The following is a 27,286-nucleotide window of genomic DNA, read 5'->3' on the forward strand; positions in this document are numbered from 1 at the left end:
CAAACCATGCCTGAAGAGCTCCGCAGTTTACCCACTTACACATGCCTAAAGACCATTCCTGGAGAGCTCCAAATTATGGATGGAGATCCTCTCCGGTTCTCACTATCTAGAGTCCAAAAAGTAGGAAATTTGGATCACACAAGTTGAATTTGATAGTCCTTATCAACTCAATCCCCATACCCACTTCACACAAATCAAAGGCCCTAGTCACTCTTTCTCTCTCTTGAAATGTTCGAATTTTTTAGTCCTAACTCCTAAGGCTCCAAACAATGAGATTCAACGAGAATCCAAATTCGCCACCACAAGGGAATTATGAGGTCCGATCGTCGAACCAACTAACCAATATGACCTACGCACAAAAAAAGCCACCCCTAATCGACAAGTTTGGGCTGATTTAAATCTCCCTCCATTGCCCAAGCCTAATGCAGGTCCTCACTTGTGCTTTCTTAGTTTCAAAAGGCCTTGGGCTAATTACGCCCTAGGAACTATACAGCGAGGCCCATATTATATCCAAAAGGCAAAAGCCGAAGACACTGCTTGAAAGTGAGTAGTGACCACATGATGTTTTGCTTGTTAATTAATAGGATGATGAGATAATCTTATAAATTATATTGCTCGCGTTGAAAATCTAATTAGACATTTACTTTTGGCACAAAAAGTATTAAAGCATAACATGATTTGTAGTGTCTGCTACTTTTTTTTTTGTTTGAGTAGGTTGCTTTATTCATCCTCAAGAGATAATACAAAGAATAGTACAGAATTATACATACCATCGGGATGCGTAATGCGACTCCTAATTTCACAACAGGGATGAAAAATGTTGCCTAATCACACAAAAAGCATTGAAGAACCTGGAAATAAGAGACAAATACCACCAAATACTACGTAGGCATACCACAAAATTTGAGGGGAGAAGAGGAAACACCTAGTGGCGGAGCCAGGATTTTAGGTGAGGAGGGGCCTCACATAAATGTGAAAAATTTTAAATAATGCATGCTTGGAGTTGTGAGCTAATTATTTTTTAGGCTCTAAATGTTTTTCTATGTCGAAGTTAACCTTCCATTCTCAAGTCAATGAAAAATACTAGGGATACTATGTTTTTAGACCATATTTTAGAAACCACATAATGTGACCCCGTTGATGATTGAATTCCTTCTTTGGTGATTTAAAGTAGTCCAACCATTAAGTACTATACAATCATGTGGTCATAAAATATGGCTCAAGTAGAAGCTATCTATAGCATCACTCCAAGTCAATATAGAATAGATTGGGAATTTCCGAACAAAAAATGAGAATTATGGATTGGGAATTTGATTAACAAAATATATGAAATTTTAAAAATTTAGTAAAAAGTTAAAGAGAGCAAAGATAAAATATATAAAATTTCAAGAAGCGGAGAAGGAGAAACTCAAAGTTTATTATTCTTCAGTTGGCAATGTAAAAGAATATTTTTTTTGATAAAACTAAACTAGACTTTAGATTTTAATTTTAAGAGCTATTGATTTGTTTATAAAATAAGATTGTAAATTTATTTTTAGGACGAGTGTTGTTGGGATTGAAAAGAAAAAGAGACTTCTTATTTTAACTATTAGTGAATAGCAATTAAGAGTTTTGTGTAAACTAAAAGAAGTATAATATTAAGTTTATCCAAATATAATACATAATTATTTAGAAAGGTTAGTTGGGGGATCCTTAATGAGGGTAGGCCTTGGCCTATGGTGGCCTTAGAGTGCCTCCGCCCCTGGAAACACCTTCCCGCTCAAAAGTTACAAAACTGGAGAACATGGTAGTCTGTCACTACTCACGAGAGAGTACCATAACCGGCGCTGGAGGAGGCATATATAGTTGGGACCAACTCATAAAACGGACCCTCGAATTGGTTATAGATGCAGCGGCATGGGTTGCTCATTATTTATTATTGAAGCATGTAATGTAATCCACTTAACCCACTCATTATTTCTCTAAATGCGATTAATTAACATCATTCGATCAATCTTAAGACTTGGATTTCACGAAACATATGATTAATTTTCTCTTTTATTATTTGTGTAGTGCGTGCTTATGTAGATGATGACGCAGGGTTGGCATTCTCTTCCTAAGTCAATTATATATGTACGTACCACTATTACTGATCGTGATCTCTCACGACAATAGCAAGCAATAGCTTTCATCTTAAAACAAAATAATGAATTAAAATTTTTGCAGACGATCTGTTGGCAGTGGGCACACAATTTAACGAAACGCCACGTGTCATTTTGCTATATGTGCCACGTGTAATGGATCGGGTCGGGGCAAGTCTGCAAGACTAGTGGAAGGCAACTGTTAGATGAAGTAGAATTCACTTCCCTTCAAATATGAGCGGAAGAAAGAAAGAGAAGATTTGGAGGAGAGAAATCTTACTCCTTGTACAGGCTCAACTTTCTCACAAAAAGTATATGAGTTTGTTGGTTGAAACTTGTAGGTACTTAAATTAGTGGTAGCACCACCACGAGAAGGACTGGAGGATGATCCCACAGAAAAAGGGCAGACATGCCACGAATTATCAATATACATTGTCCAATCTAGGGTTGGGATATAATTAATTATTTGGGAGGTGGATGTTGGTATTAGGGTTGAAGAGAGAAGGTCTAATTCATTATCGACACTCTCTTTCACCTGTGGGAAATTTTCAAGCTTAATACGTGAACAACACAACTTAGGTGACGTGCAGTGTTTGCGCCCGTTGGACTTCACTTGTGAGACAACCTACTCTGATACCATAAAAAAAAATTGAGTTCCACTATAAAACTAATTGGCAATTAAGTGGCGACATTATCTTTCACTCTGCCTTGTGTTAGAGCAATTTTGTTAACCGAAAGTACTTACTCTACATGCATGCATCCTCAATCGATATACGCTACTTGGATCATGAAATATCAGTTTTGGGCAGTGACTAACAGCTTTTTCCACTTTTGTGTGTGAATTGAAATTACGATAAGATGATATTGCATATGAGACAGACACATGTAACCAGTTGTGAATTGGACATATAATACATGTGACATCTTTTATCATTCACAAGATCGACCATGCATGCGTCTTCCTAAGGATAAAAAGGTTTGAATTTCCTTTTTCAAGGAGCTATAATTTATTTGTATTTTATGTGCTTATTTATTTGAGCTATAATTTCACAAGATCGATCATGCATTTGTCTACTTAATTGTTACGATTGAAATTTCGATGTTTATTAAAACATAATGTCTTCAATTTATTTGAACTTAATTAAATGCATGCACAACAGTGACAAAGTCAAGATTTCATGTGTGAGGATCTCTCACATGCATAGTTAATTTGAACGCAGAACATGAGAAATTTGCATAAAAATTGAAAAACCCTAAATTCAATAGAAAGACTGAAAAAAAACATTGCACAAACCTAGAAACCCGATTATGAGCTAAAAAGTAAAGTTTAAAATACAAGTTAAAGCAAAAAAAAAATTTATAAAATAAGAAGGGAAAATGAAGACTAGACTACAATAAGAGAGATGAAAATAAAAATAAGGCTGGCCTGAAACGAAAAAGAGTTTAAGTTGAGTACATACTTAAATTTTAGGGAACTCTAATGAAAAACTCCAGGTAATATACACTTTAATGAAAAATCATATTTTTACACTAAAAAGTCAATCCTGATATTATTTAATTTACCCTTTATTTAATCAATATCGTTAAAATTCAAAGTTTTCAAATCTTTTTCATTAATTTTCCTTAAATTTTAAGGGTAAACTAATATGTAATAACAACATCCGCTAGAGTAGTATGATAAAATGGCAAAATGGGTCACAGATCATTTTGATCCCTTGTTGGCTCCGCCCTGCCCCACAAGATCTACACAAATTGTTCCCCCAACCCTCCCTCTCTATGGTCCAACCCTGCTGTTCATATTTGACCCTTGTGAGTTGTGAGCGACGTTGTTTGTTTCTTTGTATAAAGATAAGTGTTTGAGATTTCAGACATGCATGCATGCATGCATATTTGACTATTCTGATTCCCACAGACTTATAAATAAATTGTGTGTAAATATTAATATTACTGAATAATAAAGACAACAAATTCATTAAAAATAAAAATAAAAAATCTAAAATATATTGGAAATCCAGAAGAAGCAAAGTCTTGAACTGCGGTCGGTCCACGGCGATTCGATTTCTTCAAACTTCGGATCGAGCATGCATGGTTTGACAATCCAAGGAGTTCAAATCTCTAGTTTATACAAATAAAAAAAATTCAATCGTTCGCCTAACCTTAAGAAGAATATTAATAAAAATATATGCGATGGCGGATCTAGAACCCTATCATTGAGGGATTTCGTTAAGGGTAAATTTTTTTAGATAAAAACAGGTGCTGCCGACACATGTTAGCAAACATTACATCAAATACTTGGTGGACACAAACGAAACATATACCAAACATTCGAAGAGTGCTCATAAGCCTTTCACATGTATTGTCACATCCCGACGCAGGTCCCCACCACATCCCGGGCTCAACTCTGCCATAACACGATATTATCCGTTTTGGGTCCCGACCACGCCCTTACGGTTTTGTTTTTGGGAACTCACACGAGAATTTCTCAGTGAGTCACCCATCCTAAGATTGCTATCGTCCAAGCTCGCTTAACTTTGGAGTTCCAATGGAACCTGAAACCATTGAGTTCCCAAAATACCTCGTACTACCTTGATTTAGGTCAGGGTGTGTAATGTATATTTCTCAAACTCTGAATGATCTTGGAACCACCTTATCCCAATATACATAATTGTTTGAAAATTGAACCCTTAATCCTACTAATTCAACTATCATGTTACTTTCAGCCTCTCCGTATCTCTTAATTTTTATTAGAAGTCATACCACATTCTTTGGTGTAAGTCAAGGATGGTTTCACTTTCAATCTTGTTCCTAAAATTTGCCGACTTGTTTTCGAATGTCAAATTGTATAAGCTGAACGTTTGACCATTGTTGAACATCCATTTATTAATTTTGTGGAGAAAATCATTTTCCCGAATCTCCATCTTTGACTTTGGTTTCGATTACTGTTTTGAAGATGACATTTTTGTTCACAGTTTTTGATACACTAATATATATTTATACTAATAAAATAAAGGAATAAATTAATTACAAACGTATTATTCTTAAGATTTCAACCTGAGATCACTACTAAAAAAATTCCCCTTTAAGAACACGGTTTTAGTGTCATTAAATCAATAGGATAGAATTTTAAAAACACGGTTGTATTGAAAACACGATTTAAAACAACAAATATCATAATAAATCAGTTAAATTTTATTTTTTCAAATTTCTAAATGATCATATCATAATATACTAAAAAATCTCTCATCGCTGTCCGTAGCCAAACCTATTGCAATTGACCGGCTTTTACCGGTCACCACTTTGTTCCTTCACATAAGATTATAAATACTGTCTGAAAAATAGAAGACTGCTCGCTCGCAGCAGAAAATTGAAGAGAGAAAAATCGGCGAGGAGAAGAAGAACCGCAACTGAAAAAAAAAAAAAAAAATCCAAAAACAAAAGATGAAAACTTTCATTTATTCATTCAATTGTATCATACCAGAAACCTTGTTTCTTTGAAGTCAAAAGGCTCAAAAGCAAATCCATTGCTCTCTCTTTATCTGTCAGGTTCGTCTTTTTACTCTCTCTTTTTTATTACGTTTCTGCTTTATTTCTTTGAATTTTGATTAATTTTCGTTTTGTTTTCCTGTATTTTTGCTTCATTTCTCAGACATTATGTTTGATACAAGAAAACCCACCTCTGAAAGTTTGGTTCTTGGCAAGGGTTTTGCTGCTGCTGCTGCTACTTGATTGTACACTCTCTCTCCTCTCTCTCTCTTCCGGAGGGTGTGTTTCTGTGAAATGGGTGTTCAAGATTTCTGGGTTTTCATTTTTGTTATTGGGTTTTGCTTACAAGCTCGGGTTTCGAGCTCTCAAAACCTGACATGCAATCCAAACGATTTGAAGGCATTGGAGGATTTCATGAACGGTATAGATTCTGTGATTGATGGGTGGGGTAGCAATTTCTCACCTGATTGCTGCAAATGGGCAGGCATCACTTGCAATTCTTCTTCCTCTCTCGGATTGAACGATTCCATTGATACTTATAGAGTGGTTAAGTTGGAGCTTCCAAAGAGAAGGCTAGTGGGAAATCTCTCTGCATCTTTAGGCACTTTGGACCAGCTTAGAACCCTCAATCTCTCTCAAAATTTCCTCAAACACTCGCTTCCAATTTCGCTCTTCCATTTGCCGAATTTAGAGTTCTTGGACTTGAGCTCTAATGATTTTTCCGGCCCCATTCCTTTCGATATCGAATTGCCTTCAATCCAGTTCCTTGAAATTTCTCAAAACTTTTTGAATGGTACCCTTCCGGCTAGCATCTGTGACAAGTCTACTCAGCTTCGAGCACTGAAATTGGCTGTGAACTACTTCTCTGGTAACCTCCCACCAGGTCTTGGCAATTGTACTTCCTTGGAGGACCTCTGTCTAGGCATGAATAATTTCAATGGCGGTGTGCCCGAAGGTCTATTTCGTCTGCGAAACCTAACCCGGTTGAACATTCAAGATAACAAGCTTTCCGGGGTGCTGAGCGAAGAATTCGGCAACCTCACTAATCTTGTTTATTTGGATATCTCAACTAATGAATTTTCAGGAACCATCCCAGATGTTTTCCACAGCCTTGGAAGATTACAGAATCTTGTACTTCATTCAAATCGGTTCGGTGGTCGGATACCCCCTTCCTTGTCGAGTTCCTCGACCATCTCTTTGCTTAATTTGAGAAACAATTCATTGCGGGGCACAATTGATCTTAATTGTTCAGCAATGACTAGTTTGACCTCTCTTGATCTCGGTTCCAATCAGTTTGATGGGCCTATTCCCTCCAATCTTCCCTCTTGTCGACATTTGAATAATGTCAATCTTGCCCGTAACAACTTCACGGGCGAAATACCAGAAAGCTTCAAGAGTTTCCATAGCCTCTCTTACCTCTCGCTGTCAAACTCCAGCCTTTCCAATATCTCTTCTGCCTTACAAATTTTACAGCAGTGCCAGAACCTGACTACTTTGGTTCTCACCTTGAACTTCCGCGGCGAAGAATTTCCTGCTGATCCGACCCTTCGTTTTGAAAAGTTGAAGGTTCTTATTATTCCAAACTGTAGGCTCACAGGTGTAATACCTCAGTGGTTGAGTACTAGCAGCAGATTGCAATTGTTGGATATATCGTGGAACCAATTGCAAGGAACAATTCCAGTCTGGTTTGGCAATTTTAGCAGTCTTTTCTACTTGGACCTGTCGAATAATTCGTTTACGGGGGAAATCCCTAGAAGCTTAACTGGACTACCGAGCCTCATTAGTGGGAGGATCTCCATTGAGGAACCTTCCCCTGATTTCCCTCTGTTCATGAAGAGGAATGTAAGTGCACGAGGGTTGCAGTACAATCAAGTGTGGAGCTTTCCACCGACGCTGGAACTTAGTAACAATAATCTTAGCGGACCAATCTGGCCAGAGTTTGGGAAACTGAAATTGCTTCATGTTTTGGATCTGAAGTGCAACAATCTCTCAGGACCAATACCGAGTAATTTATCTGGTATGGCCTGCTTAGAGACTCTGGATTTGTCTCATAACAAGCTTTCAGGTACAATCCCGCCTTCGTTGGTTAAGCTTAGCTTCTTGTCCAAGTTTAGTGTTGCGGACAATCAGTTATACGGGGTGATCCCTACAGGAGGTCAGTTTGGGACCTTCCCAAATTCAAGCTTTGAAGGGAATAATCTTTGGGGCGACCATGCGCCCCGTTCATCAAAGGAGCATTATCCTCTTGGGAATCCCAGCAAATCAAGAAAAAATAGAGGTGTTATTGTTGGTATAGCTGTCGGAATTGTAAGTGGAACAGCACTTGTTCTTGCTCTCATGTTCACAATTTTGGTGCGGGCACATAGCCGGAGAGGGGTTGATCCTGAAAGAGAGGACCACGATACCAACGAGAAGGATTTGGAAGAATCCGGGTCAAAACTAGTGGTTCTGTTCCAAAACAAGGATGCCAATAAAGAGCTCTCTATTGATGACCTTCTACAATCTACCAACAATTTCGACCAAGCAAATATCATCGGTTGCGGGGGTTTTGGTTTGGTTTACAAGGCCAGCCTTCCTGATGGTAAGAAGGTTGCTATCAAGCGGCTTTCTGGTGACTGTGGCCAGATGGACAGAGAATTCCATGCTGAAGTTGAAACCTTGTCTAGAGCTCAGCATCCAAATCTTGTACATCTTCAGGGGTATTGTACGTATAAAAGTGACAGGCTCTTGATATATTCTTACATGGAGAATGGTAGTCTAGATTACTGGTTACATGAGAAAAGTGATGGTCCGACCTCTCTAGATTGGAATGTGAGGCTTCAGATTGCTCAAGGGGCGGCGAGAGGGCTTGCTTATTTGCACCAGTCATGCGAGCCCCACATCCTTCATCGGGATATAAAGTCAAGCAACATCCTTTTGGATGGGAATTTTAAAGCGCACTTAGCGGATTTTGGTCTTGCAAGGCTGATAGATCCGTATGATACTCATGTAACAACTGATCTTGTTGGGACATTAGGCTACATCCCTCCTGAGTACGGCCAAGCCTCTGTTGCTACTTACAAGGGCGATGTGTACAGTTTCGGGGTTGTTCTTTTGGAGCTGCTCACCGGAAGGAGGCCGATGGATATGTGCAAGCCAAAAGGAAGCCGGGATTTGATCTCGTGGGCCTTTCAGATGAAGAGGGAAAAGAGGGAAAGCGAGGTGTTTGATCCTTTCATTTGTGACAAGCAGCACGATGAGGAGCTGTTGTGTGTTTTTGAGATTGCATGCCTCTGTTTAAGCGGATGCCCGAAGGTGAGGCCTTCAACGCAGCAGCTAGTTTCGTGGCTCGAGAACATCAACACCAAGAAAGTCTAGCATTGTTTTCAGATAAGGAAGCCAGGGAAACCCTGGTTGTACAGCAAATATATCTTACTTGTATAAGAAGTTATATCTCCTGATCTATAAATTGTTGTTTTTGCGTTCTCAAAGTTGGTTTTTGTTGTGAATATGTATCCTCGACATAAATGGTTTCGTATTGTATAAAATAAAGGTTCCAAGTCTTTTGTGTTGTGGTTTGTTCATATTTTTAAGAGATTGATGTTCATTATTGTCGAGAGTATGAATCACACATCGAGGAAAGAATGGACCTTACATGTACTTATAAATAATTGAGCCACTCTCCGTATTGTCAGTTGGTTTTATTATGGATTTTCAACTTTCTTTACGGTATCAGAGCAGGTTGTCCCATGTGTGAAGTCCAATATACCTCAACTTTATTAAAATACCTTCCTTTCGAGTTCAATGTATTGACTTTACTGTGTACATAGGCTGTTCAGAATTGCTTCTATACGAAACACTAGTGCTCATAGGTGCCTTTACCCAATAGTGCTTTTATATCAACGTGTAAAAAAGAACATAGCATGCGCTTCTCTAGATAAGCGATTTTGTAACCACAAACCGACCCCAAAATTTTCTATCAAACGTAGTAGAAAATGATTTTGGTTTTCAAAAGGCACTTTTAGTGCTTGCAGAAGCAATTCCATTTAGAGTTGAAACACCTTAGAAACATGAGAACTTTAACGAAAAGCTCCTAGTACTATTCACTTTAACGAAAAACCATATTTTTACCCTAAAAAGTCAATCATGGTACTATTCATTTTACCCTTTATTTTGTCTTTATCGTTAAAACTAAAAGTTTTCAAGTCATTTTCATTAGTTTTCTTAAAAGCATTCGTCCACGGTTGAAATTGTTGGACGTGGCCGATTGACAATTGCATATCGTGCATTTTCCCAAATCCATTCACATCGACATCAATTTGTGCAAGAAAAGTCTACAACACCACCAATTTTAGTCTATTAAATTTGGTATTAGTCAGAAAGGAGGAAGGTAGCGGAGATGGACCAAATCTTGTTCCATCTCGTTTGCATTTGAGTTTATAGTTTTGACTAGAAACCTAAAAGTAAGCAGCATCTTTCACGTTCACACACATGATGTTCAATTCATTTTCGCCATGAGCATGATGGCTGCAGTATTCCATCGGCGATGATTCAGAACACCATTTTCTTCCTCAAGAAAATAACGGACGGAGTTGAAATTGGTGAGCAGGACGAACAAGTGTCAGTTATGAATTATGATCGAGTGTGATTTGAGAAATTTGTCTACATGAATATTCTCATGGCTGTAGATAAAGCTTACATTCACGAGAGAAAGAACGTCATAGAATGACCAAAAGACCACGACACACCGAAATCTGATTTCGTAGATACATGTCAAAGAACAACAAAATAAAAGACGAAGAGATTGAATCACTCATGTTTGTCGAAAACAGAAGTTATATTTGGCACTTGAATTGATAATGTCTGTTCTGACTTTCTACTAAGCATCCACAAACAAGAAGTCTTGCTAACAATGGGCACACATATAAGATGATCACTTCTTTGAACAAAAATGGCACATTGTATGAGGAGGAGGAGGAGGAGGAGGAGGAGGAGGATACTATTATCTATCGGCGTATCAGGCATTGGATTCCATGTCATCTTCCATCTCATGCACAGCTTGAAGTGGACCACTTCCAGACATAAACCCACTCTCTGAAAGATTATTCAAAGGACCATTTCCAAACAAGCATACCTGGGGCTCGATCTGGTTCAAGCGGTTCCACTCATCATCTGATAGAGACCAACTGAAGATGTCTATGTTTTTTCTAATCCTATCAGGCTTCAGACTACAAGGCAGCATGCTGGTTCCTCTTTGCAGCCCCCAACGCAAAATAACCTGAAACAGATACCAATGTGTTACTAAAATCACAAGCACAAATGAATAAGACAGTGGTTTCCATCCCCAACATAACCATGCTTGCAGAATCTAAAGATGGAAAGTAAAAAATGTTGAAAAACACCAATCACAAAATACTGGCTCATGTGTAGTGCAAATCACTAGCGAAACTATAACTTCCAAACACGAACAGACCCCACCTCATTTCTAAACATAAATGTGCCACGACTAGCTTAAGATAGCATAGTCACTGGAGGACCAAGCATACCAAGTTACCAACACCAGGTATAATCTCTCTCTTTAAATAAGTATTATTGTGTAGTTTCTGTTTAACGTATAACATTCCTTAGTACATTAACAATAGCAAATATAGCATAAAGTTACTGGTGGGGTGAAGAACACCGAAGAGAAACTAATGTTGATTCAGTATATGATTGTGGTCTTAATTCAATGAGGGAACCACTCCAGACCTTTCGGTTTATAGTCTTAGTTTATATCTTCCCAAAGTCAATCTTGCAAGTTCAACCTACCTATAGCAAAGGGATAATAGTGCAAACTTCAGACTTTGGGAAAATTTATAGAAGCCTACTCTGATATGGGTCTTGAAATCACTAGGATATGCAAATTATGTAATGGTACCTCCATTTCTGGTACATAGCTTGGATGACATGAATGGTATGGAGAGAGAAAAGGACTGTGGAATGTAAAGTACCTGCTCAGGTGTTTTTCTGTGTCGGTCTGCTATCTCTGCAACTGTTGATATTTTCAGCATAGGCCCATGCACAGACCTTGACCTCCTGAATGATATGCGAGGAGTTCCAGGTTCATCTTCCCCACCTGAACTGCTATCAGATGGTCCAGGAGTAGAAGTTGGGACTCCTAAGGGTGTGTGAGCAGACACATGGATACCTTTCAATCGACAGAACTTTACGAGTTCATCTTGCCTCCAAAAGGGGTGCAACTCCACCTAAAAATTCAATCATAAATCAATTAAGCAACCTGAATTATGTGATAATATCATAGATTGAGCAGCTTCAAAACCATAACAACCTAGATTGAAATAATGATGATGGGAGAATAATTAAAATCTAGCTAAGATGAACATCGAAATCCAGCCACTATACCAGAAAAGAGTTGGGAAATGTGATAATAGCATAGAGCAATCTGCACCAAGTTTGATATATAATTGGTTTCCAATGACAACATTGAATCAGAAAGGTCATGAGAGGAGCTAGTCCTACAAATCAGTCTCTTTTCAATAAAATTAGATTCAAGTTCAGCTAGTTTTGGAGCACAAATGCAGTGCAGTGAAAATATTTATTAACATATTAAAGAAAGTTCAATGATCGGAGAAGGGGAAAAATTAAGTCTTTAAGTTTATTTTTTTGAGCCAGACTGTGCTAGTAGGCCAATTCTCAACACAACTCAAATGATGATTTTCTGCACTTCACATTACAATGTATACCAAAGTAGGACCTAAATGGGCTGCTTCAATACAGGTTATGTTATGCAATTTTGTTATATTACTGCATGTTCCTTCACATTGCATTGAATTCCACCGTTCAACACTTACAAATTACTATGTGAACCAAAAAAATGGAGAAATTGCATGAGACGATTCATTCATGCTAGTAGATTGTAGCAAAATAGTTGCTGAAAAGCCAACTTATCCAATGAATTTCCTCATCAAAATGATACTAGATTAAATCACTTGTCTACTCTAACATATTAGGCCCATGGATCAACATTGTAATCAAAGAAGCAGCAGAAAAGGAAAAAACAGATGGAAATCCATTGCATCATTCAAACAATATGAACTACTTATAAAGGACAAATTCTGATGCTGAGCTGTTAAAAATAGCAAGAATGATCTACGAAATCCAACCTGATTGACAGCGGGTACAATCTTTGCAAATTTAAGCAATTGTTTGATTTGTGAAACACTGAAATTGCTGACCCCAATAGCTCTCACCAGACCCATCTCAACCAGACCTTCCATAGCTTTCCATGCTTTCTTCAACCGATTCAAGAATTGCCTATACTCGCTCCCAGACTTTGAAGGCGGATCAGTAGCATCACCAAACGCTGAGCTATCAGGCCAATGCATCAAATATAGATCCAAATACGAAACTCCAAGATTCTTAAGAGAATCTCGAACATAGTTCTCAATTTTATTGAGAGAATTCATTGTGCAGTAGAGCTTAGAAGTCAAGAAAACGTCTTCCCTCTTCAGTGAACCCCTAAATGCTTCAGCTAATGCTTCCCCAACTTCGATCTCATTACCATAAAGATGTGCACAATCTATATGGCGGTAACCCACTGATAACGCCGTTTTCACGGCTTGAACACAAAGGTCTCCGCCACTCTGCCATGTCCCAAGTCCAATGGCAGGAATTCTATCCCCTGTGTTTAACACAAAGTAACTTCCTGGTGTTCCAAACTTTCCCTTCATCCCTCAAGTTTCAAAAGGTAGATTCTAAACAGCCCAGCAATCCAAATTCCCCAGAGTGCAGCAATCAAATCGAAATTCCAACAATTCAACTATATTAACAGGTGAAATATGAGCTCCAAGCAAACTACTACGAACCCAAAATCTCAGAAACGGGAACAAAGTATGCAAATCAAACAGAAACCCAATTAACAAACATCAAAATCTGATAAACCCAACTCGCAGAAACTCAAAAGAACAATTCCAGTCCAAAAAGATAGCAACTTTGACTACAAAAATTCCCCACAATCTATTTGTCAAAAGGTCTGAAAGAGAGCTCACCACGACAAGAAGAGAAGGAAAAAGCCAATGCTGAAGCTAACAACCAAATCCTTTTGCTTTGGAAACAAATAGAAGCGTGCCACAACTATGTCGGCTGAAGTATATACGAACATATTCAATCAAAGGGTCATGGTCAACAACGGCAGCACAGAGAGAGAGAGAGAGAGAAAGAAAGAGGAAAGGGAAGCCCCCAAAACACAAAACAAAAGGCTTAGCTGTAATATCAATCTCATTCCATGAGAAAAATGCAAAAGACAAACATTGCTCTCTGTCTCTAATTATATAATTAATACTAAATTAATTGTCTTTTTCTAATAAAACTACTATCGGAGGAACGTGGATCATCCCCAAATCATTTGTGTGAGGATCTCAAAAAATTTTAAATTGTGTCAGTTTATCTACATTGTACGGTCAGTTTTCGTCAATTACTGTTTATGTTTAATTTTTAATAAAAATTTTAAAATAATTACTGACCATACCATATATGATTAACAGACACAATTTAAAATTTTCTAGATCCCCACAAAAGGGATCCGGAGAAGATCCCCATTCCTATTAGAAAAAAGGTTTAGAGAGATGGGGTTTAGGGATATAAAATTCAATGTTTTACCCACCTACCTTAGAATCCCTCCTCCAAATCCACCCACAACCCACCCAACCTACACCCACGTTCATCAGATTTGAAATAATTATAATCTCTCTTTGTTTCGACGTGAAAATATTTTTCTAATCTTGTCTGCGAAAGTTGTAGCAATTAAGGAAAAAAAAACAGGAAAGCTGTGTCATAATATAACGGTAAAAGCAAACTGCATCTTGTTTCACTTTTGGGTTCGGAGTCTTGTACTCCAACTTTGACTCTACGCCTTCGGTCGGTTTTATTCATCATTCATTAACGTAATGATGGATAGACGAGTGATGTAGCAGGATTAGGAGTAAGTTTAACTACAAGGAAAACTCACTGATTAAGCACTCGTAGGGTGAAAATTTTCAGCTTTAGGAATCAAACTCGAAATTTCCGACCAAAATTGAAACTTAAAAGCATGGGAAGAACATAGAAGGTAAACAAAACGTATGAGCCAGCATGACTTAACCCTCCCAAGTTCCAAAGCTATGGGACAGCACAGTCGCTCTAACTAATGTGGTTAAACCCACGGGTAACCTGAGTTTAGGGCCACAAGTTTCAGTAATCTTATTAAGTGCCTTTAAACAGGACCCTAAATTGGAAACTCTCATCTTTTTTACCTCACGATGGTCATTAACTACCATTCAAAACCTACTTGCAAATTGAGAGGGAAAACCTACCATTCAATTTATATTCAGGCCAGTGGACTAGTAGAGGGCGAAACCAATGCCCCCCATCGTTTAGTCAACCATCCACCTTCACCACCCTAAACACTCCAATCCACTTTCCCAAACGCCTTCGTTTCCATTCGGTTCGACCAGATGACAAAACCCCATCGCGTCTCTCGCCTTAGAGCTTGCGGTGCAACCCCCAAAAGCCAGAATCCATAAACCTTTGAAGACGACCGGCAAGTTTACGCCATGAAAGGAAGCTTGCAGTCCCAGAACAGGTACGACGCTTCTGATCCTTTGCAACAATCATTATGTTCAAAGTATGTAAAACTATCACACAATGCACATTTCTGCATCTCACCAAAAAAACAAATGTCCAGAAAACACCGACCCGGAGTTCATGAAACATGAAATTCTACGACTTTAAGTTTCTGAGATTGTTAAAAACAACAGAGCAACACCGGTCAGTCCGATTCAAGACAATCAAAATAAAAGGTCATGATTCTTACATATTTGACAATCCCTTAAAGGTCGTTTCTCTTCAACAAATCTACCACCCCCTGCTAAGAACCAACACTCGGAATCCAATAAAGCTGCTCCTCAAAGCCCATAGTCGTCACCTTTTCCGCCTCTTTCCAATATTTCGTCTCCCCATTGGGTAGATAAGCGTTTCAAAGTTGCGTATTTGTAAGTCCGTTCTTCAGTTTCTGTCAGCGGGATGTTTCTAAATCCTCTCAGCGAATGGGATGATATTGTGTGATCCCACGCTTTGGAGGCAACTTCCTCAAAATGAAAAGGACCAAAGAAGAAGGCAATATCTCCACCAACTGCAAAGAAAGGGCAAGGCCGCAAGGAAAATTTTAAGGCGAGAATTGAAGATCCAATGAATGGACCAAAAGACTTACTCCAAAAACATAAACCAGATGCTTACCAGGTAATATATGAAGTTTAGAACCGGGTGATTCAAAACATCAAGGTTTGCAGCTTTATCGAATGCATTGAAGCACATCTGTAGCACAAGAGAAGAATAATGGAAGCTTAAGTGAGGAAACAATAAATCAGATGCATACAATTCAACCATGGCTTTAACATCCAATCGGAATTTTTGGTCGTATACTTGTGCACGCACATGATATGTACCATCTATGTGATTTTGATTGTTAAAACTATGACCAACTTAAAGACATCAAACGTTCTCAATTCAAGGAGTAGTAGGTAGAATCCATAAAAAAAAATCAAGCACTCACCATTACACATCTGACAAGGAAACATGTAAAACATATGGTTGTCACATAACCAACCTGTAAAAGTCACAAAACAGAAGGAAAGTGAGTACATCTGCGGATGAGAATTTAGAGGTCCTCAAAACAATCTTTTTCAAGTCTTTACCTCCTGCAGCTTCTTACGTCGTCCCTTTGATTCTACAGGAAATCTCTGCAACATCAAGAAGAGTCTGCCAGAAACAAAAGCATTAGAAGATTGCCCATAATCAGAGGATTGGTGTTATATTACCAAATTCTCTCCCAGATGAACATATGCAACGGCTAAGGTAACTGCTACCGAATTAATACTTTATGCGTAACTTTGACATAGTAAGATTAACTATAGCATGTACAAGATACTAATCTTCTGAAAGTAATGACATTCCATCACATAAAGGGGATGGTACAACACAGAAATTTTATCCCTCACCCATCTTACAGGTGCCCATAAAAAATCATTCAAACTTCATGAGAGCCAAACTATCTTAACACTATTTGAGAAGAAATCTCCTCCCTAAAGGACAAAAAATTTAGAAACAATCAAAGTATAGAGGGTGTGAGAAGGAGTGAGGGAGAAGTAGAACTGTTTTTTCTAGTACAACTGTACAACCTAAATTCAGTGGCAGCTACACATAAGAAACACAAGGCAATATGACTAACTTTCAACGAATCCATTAAATATGATGCATTTATGAAAATATAGTTGTTCGTGAAGGCTCAGTATAGTGCTTATTTGTTTGAATTATTTGCTTTTCTGGGCTACGCAACGCTGGCAAGAACATCGTACCTACTTAACTTAGGCCACATCTCCTGTGTGTCTTAAAGGTCCTGACGTGTGATGTTGGTCATGTAGAGCCAAACACAGTATGAATTTGATTCCAACAAGTAAACTTATGTGAAGGTAAGTGAATTTCAATTTTGCTTTTTGTTACACTTTATTTCCTTTTTATTTCAGACGTACACAGGACAATGTGATTTTGCAAATGTAGCGTTTCATGTCAGAAAAACCGGCAAACAACCAAATGCAGATCAATTACCTTCCACCATATAGAAGAAACCCAAGCGCTGCAAATAAGGACACACCTGCAAGAATATGTCTTAGAATAACAGATTATCGAGATAAACTACAAATCTTCAAATACTATATGTACCTACTGAAAAAAAATACCTGCAAAGAACATCTTAGATAAGATGAAGAGAACTGGGATAGGCTTCCACCACAATATCAGCCACATAGCAATCTGTAACAAGTAAACCGAAACAAAAATACTATTAGATGTAGCATTCCCAACTCCCCAGATACTTCACATTATTAACTAGCAATATACATAGAACTGCGCAGACAGAGGTGCACCACAATAAGCGTAATCAGTACCATATCAACTACAATGAATATCCAAAAAGTAGCCAATTGTCCTACTTTAAATAGGTACCCGTACACATTCTCTCCACTATCCAGTAAAACAATCCCCAAACTTCTACTATAATATCTGAATTATTGAATTCATCAAGACCAATATTTTTGATATATTTTCAAAGAGTTTCAATCCAATTCATACATAGGCGGAAATGAGCAGAAAACTCTTTTAAACTGTATTTGACATAATGAGTGGCAAAGATGAAGCTGAACTTAGCAAGACAAACAGGTGAGTAGGAGATTAAATGATATATGTATATATGTGCGTGCGTGTCCACAAAGATGTGAGGAAGATGATCATCGTTTGCACTATGTCAGAGAGAGATAGAGAGAGGAATGATTTCGTTATAGAATATGCAAGTATAGGAAAATAGAAGGAATGGAAAGTGTTTCAACTTTAGTTTTATTTCCCATTATGGAAAATATAGATACAGCATGGTCTCGATCTCCTTTCCATCTTGGAATAATATTAGTATAATGTGAAGATAATTAGTTAATGAGTTCATTAGCAAGGACCTTGAGGAAAGGTAAATTCCAAATAATACGCACGTGCACAGAGGAGCAGTTTTTCCTTATCCGGCACAAATGAGTTACATCTCGATATTCCTAGCCAGCATGACATTTAACAAAACCATACACCCCTTGGGTGCTTCCAGTCAATTGTAGGCCAAAGCATAAACTGTGCACACACCTAACAAAATCATCACCCTGCTACCTTTATCTACTTTCTTGCATTTTAAAATATCTAATAAAAAAACTCGCTAAACCCCTTTGGGTGCTTCCAGTCAGCCGTAAGTTAAAGCATAAAGAAAATCTAAAACCCTCACATGCCACTCCTGTTAAACATCTCTTATCCTTCCAAACTTTGTAACTTTGTCCAAATTACTTTATCTTTCTCTGAGCCCTTTGACCCCATTGCACATATCTATCAGTCTTGATTGCTCGAATGACATCTGGTTGCAACTATTTTTCATCAATACACACCAAAAAAAAGGTTCTTAGGAACCATATTCATGAAAGAGATTTTGTGTAAATATGCGGAAGGTTTATTCAGAAACCTTTCAACTGCATTGTTTACAGGGCCCTATGTATAATAAACAATAAAAAAAAATGGCAAAAAGAAAAATGAGATGAACGTTGTGCTCTATTCAGAAACCATGACTTGCTTCCATGCAGAAGAATCCAACTCCAAAAGCTCCCTTTTGTCGGGACTTAAAGTGACACAGTGGAGTAGAAATTTCACCTGAATCACATAAACCACAGCATTGATAGTCAAGAAGCTTGGCCTCAGTCCATCTGTAGAAACAGCACGTGCCTGTTCAATTTACACATAAGGGTCATAATCAAACCGCCTTAGTCCAACACCACTCCCACAAAAGAAATCATTTACATAAGAGTATTTGAAATGAAATATAACCTGATAGTAAATTTCGGCCCAGAACAGAACCAAGAGTGCATAGGTTGTGAAGAAAGCAAGACTCGGCATATCAAGCAAGATATGTTTGACAATCTGACAAGAAAACACAAAAAATAACTTAAAATCTACTAAAAACAACTAAACTTAAGAAAATGGCACTGACGAGAATTCAACCTCCGGATGCAGATTCTGCACTTGCCGGCGGAAAACAAACACAGCTGATCGAACTACATGAACAGAAAAAGGAGAAAAATATGTAAACACTTGCACACAAAACAAATCATGAACGCAATTAAAATCCCGAAAATGCACCAGCCGCGACAAATAAGATACAAACCTCCATTGACAACGAAATTAAGAAAGTGGAAGACTTTCTGTGTGGTCCAACCGTACTCCGGCACTCTCAATTGTATCCGAATCAATTGAACCTAGTATTTAATATAAATACCAAATTAACATATAAATCTTCACCAAATCTCTGCATTAATCTTGAAATTAATAACAGTGCATGATAGAATTGAAACATAAACACACACACACAACTCCAAAGTACTAGCTGAATATTTTCCCTTCAAATTCGAAGCAACCAAACGAAAACTACAAATCTTAGCAAACAAGAATCAGAATTCAGCTAAACAAATAAAATTGTCACATACAGATAACAGATATATACATACATATATATATATACACACACACAAATATATATAGTATATAGAAATAGATAAAGATATACATAGAGATTGAGATGCATACCAGGGCAACGACGGCGACGAGACCGTAGAGAATAGCGAGGGCATGAAATATGCGGTCTTGCCAAATAGAGGAGGCATTGATGTTGTGCCACCAACTCGATGCCTCTCCCAGGTTGTAAGCTATCACCGCCGACTCCACCACCCCGACGCCGCCGCCGCCGCCGCCTCCGCCACGCGCCATCCGAACGCCACCAATTCCTACTTTATTTTTCTTTAACTTTTTTTTTACCTATTTATTGCTTATATTAATACGTAATTACACAATTATTACTCGCTTTTCTGAATCCTAAAACCGAAGAGGTTGGAGAATTGAGAAACGATTTTGGAATCGCCCCGCAAGAAAGCGAAGAAGAAATAAATAAATAACCAATCAAATCCAAACCAATTTAAATTCAATCGCCAATGTGTTTTCTTTTCTTTTTTTTTTTCCTTGGAGAAATTGGAAATAACAAAACGGCCGGCGAAAATAGGAGAATTCGAGCCCGAAGCGGAGGTGTGGCCCGTGGGGATTGAAGTTGTTGGGCTTTTTACACTTATGGGCTTGCAGGGCTTTTTTCTCGAACGCTTCCGGTTATATTCACAGCGGAAAATTGTAAACGCTTGCGGGATTGCCGCCTCCATATTGTGACTCTTATCCAAGGTATTAAATATCGGTAATATCGGAAATATCGGTAGTCCGAAAACACGGAAATATCGACGGAAATATTGATAAAATATCGATATCGATAAAAATTACATGGAAACCACGGAAATTGTAAGAAAAACTTGGAAATTTTTATTGAAACTTTGCAGGATGTTTATTTAGTCAATTATCTATTAGTTTATCACAAAAAATTGGAAGGAAATGCATTGCATGATGGATTTAACATTATCAAGTTGATTATATAGCGAGCTGACAAACATTGTGAGTGTAGAAAATATGTAGTAATTAATCATTTATATATGTAGTAATTAATGAAAGAAGTTTAAACACACCATAATCATTTATATATAATGAATTAGTACAATATTTTACACTTTATATATTGCATGGTAAGATACATGAGTGACTTATTCTTATAACGGGTACATATCATTTTTTTTTTATAAAAATTAATGGGTACAAACTTATTCTTATTTTATTTTTTATATATTTGAAATGTTTGAATTGAAAATTAATTAGGAGTTTAATAAGGATGTGAGTATTAAAACTCTAAATAAATTACTAATTATTGTTCATATGTGCTAGTTTGGTTTCCCTCGTTAGCCCACAAATAAATCGAATGATAAAATGTAAAAAGAATATCCAACCAATCTAAAATTTAAAAATACATTAAGTCATATAACTTAAGATATTTTGAATGGTTATATTTAACTTTTTAAAATTAAAAGTAAAAATCATGGTTGGGTGGGTGGTTGAAATTGAAACTTTGAAAAGGTGCAGCATGCTTCCCCATTTCAGCACCACGTGTGTGGTGTGACCTCCCCTCCATCCCGATTCCCCATCCTTCACATCTATCTTCTCTCTCAGTCCTCTCTTTCTCTCCACTTTCCCAGGCTCTCCCTTTCTCTGCTTCTCTCCCTCAGTCTCTTCTTCTCTGCAAAACATGCACAGACCACACATGCACACACCACACACGCAGACCACACACGCACACACCACACACGCAGTCTCTCCTTCTCTCCCTCAGTCTCTCCGTCGTCCGTCCATCCTTCTCCCTCAGCCTCGATCTCGATCCTTCTCTCCCTCAGTCTCTCCGTCCGTCTATCCTTCTCCCTCAGCCTCGATCTCGATCCTTCTCCCTCAGTCTCTCCGTCCATCCTTCTCCCTCAGTCTCTCCGTCCATCCTTCTTCTTCTCCCTCAGTTGTCTCTGGTGGTGCGCCGCTGAGCAAGGAGTTGGCCCAGTCATCGATATTTCAGGTGAGATTCCATTGAAACCCTAAGCCCTAAACCGATATCACATATGTTGAATCGTTGATGCATGCGTGAAATTTGGAGTATATATGTGAAATTTAAGTTAAAATTCGTGTTTTTGCAAGGTTTTTGGGACGAAATGGGCTCGGGAACAGGCACACCATCTCCGGCGTCCGATATCGGAATCCGATTGCACCGTTCAACGAAATTTCTCGATATTTCCAAAATATCGCGATATTATCGATAATATCGATAATATCGCGATATTTGGACGAAAACTACACGGAAACCAGTTTAAATATCCATTACCCGAAAAATCGATATTATCGGCGATATTTCGCCGATAATATCGATATTTAAATCCATGCTCTTATCCATTTACATGTAAGGCGGATTCGTTACACCGCTTTTTTTACACATATTTTTTTGGAGCTTGTTTTTTAATGTATACTAATAGTCTAAACTGTTTATTTTTTAGAACATTATTCATGAATTATTCTTGTAAAAAAATAAACAAATATGAAATCATTAAAATATTCAATTGTGGTGGAAAAAACATGAACGGCTACGATTCTACTAAAAGAAACTAAAGCTTTAATCAAACGGTCATAAGAGATTGTGTGATTTTTGGTAGACATGACTTTAAAAGAAAGACCTAAATATATGTGTGATTTTTTGTAGACATGACTTTAAAAGAAAGACCTAAATAATATATAGAGGAAATAAAATTTGTGTAAAAAATTATGTAAAATTAATGTGATGGATCCACCTCTCTAAAATATGGGTATGGAGTGAAATTTAAAAAAAAAATTAAAAAGAGACCTGTTTTGTAATGATAATATGTGAATAAACACGTGTGAAATAAACTAATTGTTTAAGGTATGTGATGAGTCCAAAAAGTCGGTGAATCTCATTAATTTTGAGTATCACATGCCCAAAAACAAAAGTATAAAATAACCAGACAAGGATTGTCTGCCCTTCTAATTTCGGTGCCCTTCCGTGCCCTCCTGTTTTGTATGGATACGGTTAAACCATGTCAACATAAGATAAAAATGAATAGTAATATAAAATGTTGACGTGGCTTAACCATGATCACACAAACAAGAGGCACAGAAGGGCATCAGAAGTGGGAGGGCAGACCATCCTTGTCCAAAATAACCAAAGAGGGTCGTCCCCATACATACTATGTACTAGTGTGATTGTCATCTGAAGAATGTTTTGCACATTAATTCAATGCATAAACCATCTCACCAAATCATAAACTTTGTGTTGGTGTCTCGTATTCTTTCTTTTCCATTTTTTTTCTTCAAACGAATGTACTTAATTAGTACAAGATAGAAAGACCAAAGAAGTGAGGGAGGGAAATGGATTTGAAATCCAAATTCAGATCGTAACCCGCAGATCCGAGCACATGATAGGGCGGTGATCGAATATCACGTCTAAAGAGGAGACAGGAAGGAAAAGTAACAAACAGATAACAGTAAAAACAAGCGAAAAACGCAACTCACTGCGAAAAGGTGTACTTTCAGGCTTTCAGCGGGTCCAAACCCTTACGTTGTCTGCAAACATAATTAGTCCCTGCGAAAGTGAGACCGACCGACTGCGACGTGACTTTCCTTCTTTCCCTCACTCACTGCAATCTGTGTACGACCCTCTCTCTCTCTCTCTCTCTGCAACTCTCAAGCTCCTCAAAACAAGCAAAAAGCAAACTCACTCGCCCACGCATTCATTCATTCGTTTCCTCCTTCCTCCTAGAGAGAGGGGGAGAGAGAGAGAGAGAGAATGGTTGAGTGAAATTCTACATCAACGCGTTGAATTGCATGATATTGTCACCCTCACATTTCCATGGATTACGAAAGGATCCAAAAGCCTCAGGTGCCTCTCACATTCCATCGTTTTCAAACTTAATGTGCAAAACTCGAAACATTTTCTGTCTTTATCTCCAAAACCCCTCATTCTTTATCCGTCAATTTCACGAATTTGCTTCAAAGTTTTTAGCTTTCTCATTTTTTGGGTACAAAAACACAGACCCCTTTTTGAGTTTATCGGATAGCTTATTGGGGATTTGAAAGTGCAGGTGGGCGGTGGGGGATTTTCCCCAGGGAAGCTGAGGAGTATGCTACTGGGAGTAGAGAAGAAGAGGAAGGAGAATGAAGATACTGAATGTGCATTCACTCTGAGATCTCAGCCTCCTGACTTTGATGATCAAGCTGGTTAGCTCTTTGTTTTCCCTTTTTAAATTAATCAGTCATTATTTGAATCTTATATTTCTTAGTCTTTGAATTAAGCTAGCTACTGGGTCTGTGGCGATTCCGGTTTAGCAGAAAGCAGTCAAATTTCGTATTTTCTTTTCAATTTTCCTCAGTTTTCTCGAGAAACAAACAAAGGTAGTTAACCATTGCTTGTAGCCGAGCCTAATTAAACTTTAAAAAAAATGATACTTTGTGGTCAACAGATCAGAATTAGTGAAATTTATTCTTGATGTTCTTACCCTTTCGATGTTTGACTGGATTCTTGCAGGGGGTGGTGCATCTGATAACTGCAAAGATGTGGATGTTGTGAGTGTTCATCCCAAATGCTCGACTTTGAATGCTGCTGACTCATTAGGCCCGGAGATGGGTAGCGACCAGCGATTGAAGGATAGCAGATTAGTCAATTCAAGAATTAGGAGCCAAGAAGACCCTTCTTTAGATTATGGTAGTGGGTGCGATGCTATGAGTGTGTCCGCCTCCATGTTTGAGTTTCAGAAGGCAGAGCGTGCCCCACAAAGGGTGCCTCTTGCCCCATTCTCCAAACCAGCGCCGTCCAAATGGGATGATGCGCAGAAGTGGATAGCGAGCCCAACTTGGAACCGGCCAAAGATGGGACAGGTTCAAATGCAGGGTGGGCAAGGGGTTGGGTTGCAAAAGGTGGGTAGCTTTGGTTATGGGAGTGGACAATCGAGCTGTAGCACAAAGGTGGTTGTTGAAGTTCCAGATCAAAAAGTAGATATTTTTGAAGAACCTGATACGAAAAGAATTGACACAAGCCAACCTAAGACGGCAAATGGGGGGCAGAAGTGTGTAAGTTGGGAGCCTGATCCATACCCTATTGCCGATTCATATGGCAAATCGGTGCTCATGGTTGAGAGCTCTGTCGGAGAGTCGGCAAGTAAGAATGTGGTTTTCTTCTTGTTTCATGACTGCATCCTTATTTATCGAATAAGACTTTCAGCACTGTAAATCAAGTTGGTGCGTAGCAGGAATTTCACTCAATTCGGTGTTCTAGAATGTTTTTTTACACTTTCAGTAGGAAATTTCTTTCAACGCTTGAACATTTTAACAGTCAATCTCTTCAGTACAACATTTTGATACATACCATTTTATTATAGAAATCCATTCCTAATAGGAACCGAGTCGGTGTCCATCTTGTCCTTTAGGGAGTCTGGTGTGGGAAATGATTTGAAGAACGATGTGTTTGTTCTCGTGTTATTTCATATTGTTAAGTGAGGCCTATCAGAAAGAAACTGCTTTTATAATTGTTTATAACACTCACAGATCTTCCTGCCTTCTCGTAAATTAACTTTCATGTGCAATACTTTACAAGGTGAGCTTTAGGCGACAACTTGGAACTAACTAGCTGCACAATTTGCATATGATTTCGCAGTCAATCTTAGCCAGCATGATTCTTCTACAGCCTTTCATGGAACAACAATATTTATTCCTCCTCCTTCAACAGCAAGGTCGGTGTCAATGAGAGACATGGGGACAGAGATGACACCTATAGCTAGTCAGGAACCCTCCAGGACTGGAACTCCCGTGGGGGCAACAACACCAATTCGCAGTCCTAATAATTCAAGTCCATCAACTCCTAGCAGAGCTGCACCCACTTCATCTCCGATTGACCAAAATACTAACAAGGAGTTGTCTGAAAAGGAGTTACAATTGAAAACTAGGAGAGAGATAATGGTTCTTGGGACGCAGCTGGGTAAGATGAACATCGCTGCTTGGGCTAGCAAAGAGGAGGATAAGGATGCATCCGCGTCACAGAAAACTGTACTGGAAGAACAGCCGGGTACAAGTGTTATTGAGACACGTGCAGCAGCATGGGAGGAATCTGAGAAAGCCAAGTATATGGCTAGGTTAGTTCATGCCGCCTTCTTTTGTTTTTTTGTTTTTAATACAGTATCCATCTCGTACTACTGTAACTGGACTGTTAGATAATGATGCTCGATTTTTAGGGACACATTGATATTTATGCTGCATTTTCAAATTGTGGAGTGATCATGTGGCCATGCAATTATCCAGGTTCAAGCGTGAAGAGATGAAAATTCAAGCTTGGGAAAACCATCAGAAAGCGAAAACAGAAGCTGAGATGAGGAAAATCGAGGTACTTTAAGTTGCTTTCTGTTAGAAAGCTTGTTGTGCCAGCCATTCCGTGTTCCAAATATCATATTTTCTCTCTTTTTATTATTTTTGAGAAAAAATCTATAGAGTAATTTACAAACTCTCGTTAGACATCAAAACAATATCCAATTTACGCCAGCCGGGCTGGACTGATTATCTAAAATTTAAGATTGGCCAATGTTACCTGGAACATAAACACTGACCATTCTAAACTGCAAGAGGGTGGGTCCTAATGAAGAATGCACTCGCTAGGACTTCTTCGGGTTTTCCCGAAAAACCCTATAGTACCTGCTCATTATGACACAATGCGATGTGGACATGTGGTCATTGTGTTGCGCGAGAGCTTTAGGTCTTTGTTGTCACAACCAAAAAAATGAACAGCAGGCCAGCCTTGTATCAGGTTGAGTTCTTTCGGGCCACTTAGTTCTTTATCACATATATCTTGTTAATTGGTTACTTGTTTGCTCGGATACTTGAAAATAGTGTACACGTCTTGTAAACATAGAAAACCGTCAAGACATTGAACTTGTAAATCTATGCATTCTCTTGGAACCTTTACAGTTTATTGAAACAGACAGTCGTTGCTTCCAGGTCGAGGTTGAAAGGATAAGAGGACGCGCTCATGGTAAGCTTATGAATAAGTTAGCAGCTGCAAGACATAAAGCTCAAGAAAAGCGAACTGCGGCAGAGGCCAAGAGAAACCGGCAAGCAGCAAAAGCAGAGCATCAAGCAGAGTACATTCGCAAAACCGGTCGCATCCCGTCCTCGTTTTGGTGTTGGGGTTGGTGCTGTTGATATTGGAATCACTTTCTGCAAATTTACGTCCATGCTAATGTAAAAACCTAAACACTTGATTTGACTCAAGTCAATAAAAGTCAGCAAGTACTCAAATGTAAGTATCATCAGCAAGAGAAGGGTAATGTTGTCACATTGCTTAATTTATTTGTTCTTTGGGTAAATTACAATTTGCACCGTCAAGTTTGGACTGCACCAAAAAAGGGTAATATTGGCCTTTCACATTTTGCTTTTTGACGAATTTGGATTCGATTAAGAAAAAAGTGATTTCATTGCAGTTGTGAGAATGAAAGTGTTATTCACACACTCTTCAATTCATTCGATCTTATTATAAAAAATTGAGACAAATGTGAGAACTAAAAATGATTGTGTGTGAGTGGCACTGCCCTTGCGGGAACCATGAAGGGGTAAACAGCCAGTTTAAGACTTACCGCTTC

General features: G+C 38.3%; 4 protein-coding genes across 12 annotated transcripts; 2 read left to right on the plus strand and 2 right to left on the minus strand.

Annotated features, from left to right (window-relative positions):
* Nucleotides 1-5,460: 5,460 nt before the first annotated feature.
* On the plus strand, nucleotides 5,461-9,145 carry LOC103430679 (phytosulfokine receptor 1-like). Its single transcript, XM_029091553.2, has 2 exons — nucleotides 5,461-5,663; nucleotides 5,767-9,145. The coding sequence occupies exon 2, from the start codon at nucleotides 5,898-5,900 to the stop codon at nucleotides 8,958-8,960; it is 3,063 nt and encodes a 1,020-aa protein (XP_028947386.2). The 5' UTR covers nucleotides 5,461-5,663; nucleotides 5,767-5,897; the 3' UTR covers nucleotides 8,961-9,145.
* Nucleotides 9,146-10,400: 1,255 nt separating this feature from the next.
* LOC103430606 (aldo-keto reductase family 4 member C10-like) lies at nucleotides 10,401-13,886 on the minus strand. 2 transcript variants are annotated; one of them, XM_070810318.1, is made up of 4 exons: nucleotides 13,631-13,886; nucleotides 12,746-13,401; nucleotides 11,573-11,827; nucleotides 10,401-10,860 (listed from the first exon to the last, which is right to left on the minus strand). In XM_070810318.1, exons 2-4 carry the CDS (start codon nucleotides 13,310-13,312, stop codon nucleotides 10,600-10,602), a joined length of 1,083 nt encoding a protein of 360 aa, XP_070666419.1. In that variant the 5' UTR covers nucleotides 13,313-13,401; nucleotides 13,631-13,886; the 3' UTR covers nucleotides 10,401-10,599. The 2 variants fall into 2 exon arrangements, with proteins under 2 accessions (XP_070666419.1, XP_028947254.1); XM_029091421.2 differs by having other exon boundaries at nucleotides 12,746-13,886.
* A 1,174-nt stretch (nucleotides 13,887-15,060) lies between these two features.
* LOC103430609 (remorin 4.1) lies at nucleotides 15,061-27,013 on the plus strand. 8 transcript variants are annotated; one of them, XM_029091416.2, is made up of 8 exons: nucleotides 15,061-15,201; nucleotides 16,351-16,472; nucleotides 17,011-17,086; nucleotides 23,747-23,882; nucleotides 24,190-24,819; nucleotides 25,315-25,789; nucleotides 25,956-26,037; nucleotides 26,646-27,013. In XM_029091416.2, exons 4-8 carry the CDS (start codon nucleotides 23,786-23,788, stop codon nucleotides 26,847-26,849), a joined length of 1,488 nt encoding a protein of 495 aa, XP_028947249.1. In that variant the 5' UTR covers nucleotides 15,061-15,201; nucleotides 16,351-16,472; nucleotides 17,011-17,086; nucleotides 23,747-23,785; the 3' UTR covers nucleotides 26,850-27,013. The 8 variants fall into 8 exon arrangements, with proteins under 8 accessions (XP_028947249.1, XP_028947251.1, XP_028947250.1 ...); XM_029091418.2 differs by having other exon boundaries at nucleotides 17,039-17,086; XM_070810319.1 differs by lacking the exon at nucleotides 15,061-15,201 and adding an exon at nucleotides 15,719-15,857.
* Nucleotides 15,321-20,192, minus strand: LOC103430608 (tobamovirus multiplication protein 3-like). Its single transcript, XM_008368754.4, has 11 exons — nucleotides 19,776-20,192; nucleotides 19,357-19,447; nucleotides 19,194-19,246; nucleotides 19,020-19,112; nucleotides 18,846-18,917; nucleotides 17,354-17,426; nucleotides 17,223-17,268; nucleotides 16,313-16,376; nucleotides 16,171-16,224; nucleotides 15,855-15,932; nucleotides 15,321-15,750 (listed from the first exon to the last, which is right to left on the minus strand). The coding sequence occupies exons 1-11, from the start codon at nucleotides 19,953-19,955 to the stop codon at nucleotides 15,658-15,660; spliced, it is 897 nt and encodes a 298-aa protein (XP_008366976.2). The 5' UTR covers nucleotides 19,956-20,192; the 3' UTR covers nucleotides 15,321-15,657.
* Nucleotides 27,014-27,286: the final 273 nt, after the last annotated feature.

The sequence above is a fragment of the Malus domestica genome, chromosome 13 (genome assembly GCF_042453785.1).
Source record: "Malus domestica chromosome 13, GDT2T_hap1".
Classification (NCBI taxonomy): Eukaryota; Viridiplantae; Streptophyta; class Magnoliopsida; order Rosales; family Rosaceae; genus Malus; species Malus domestica.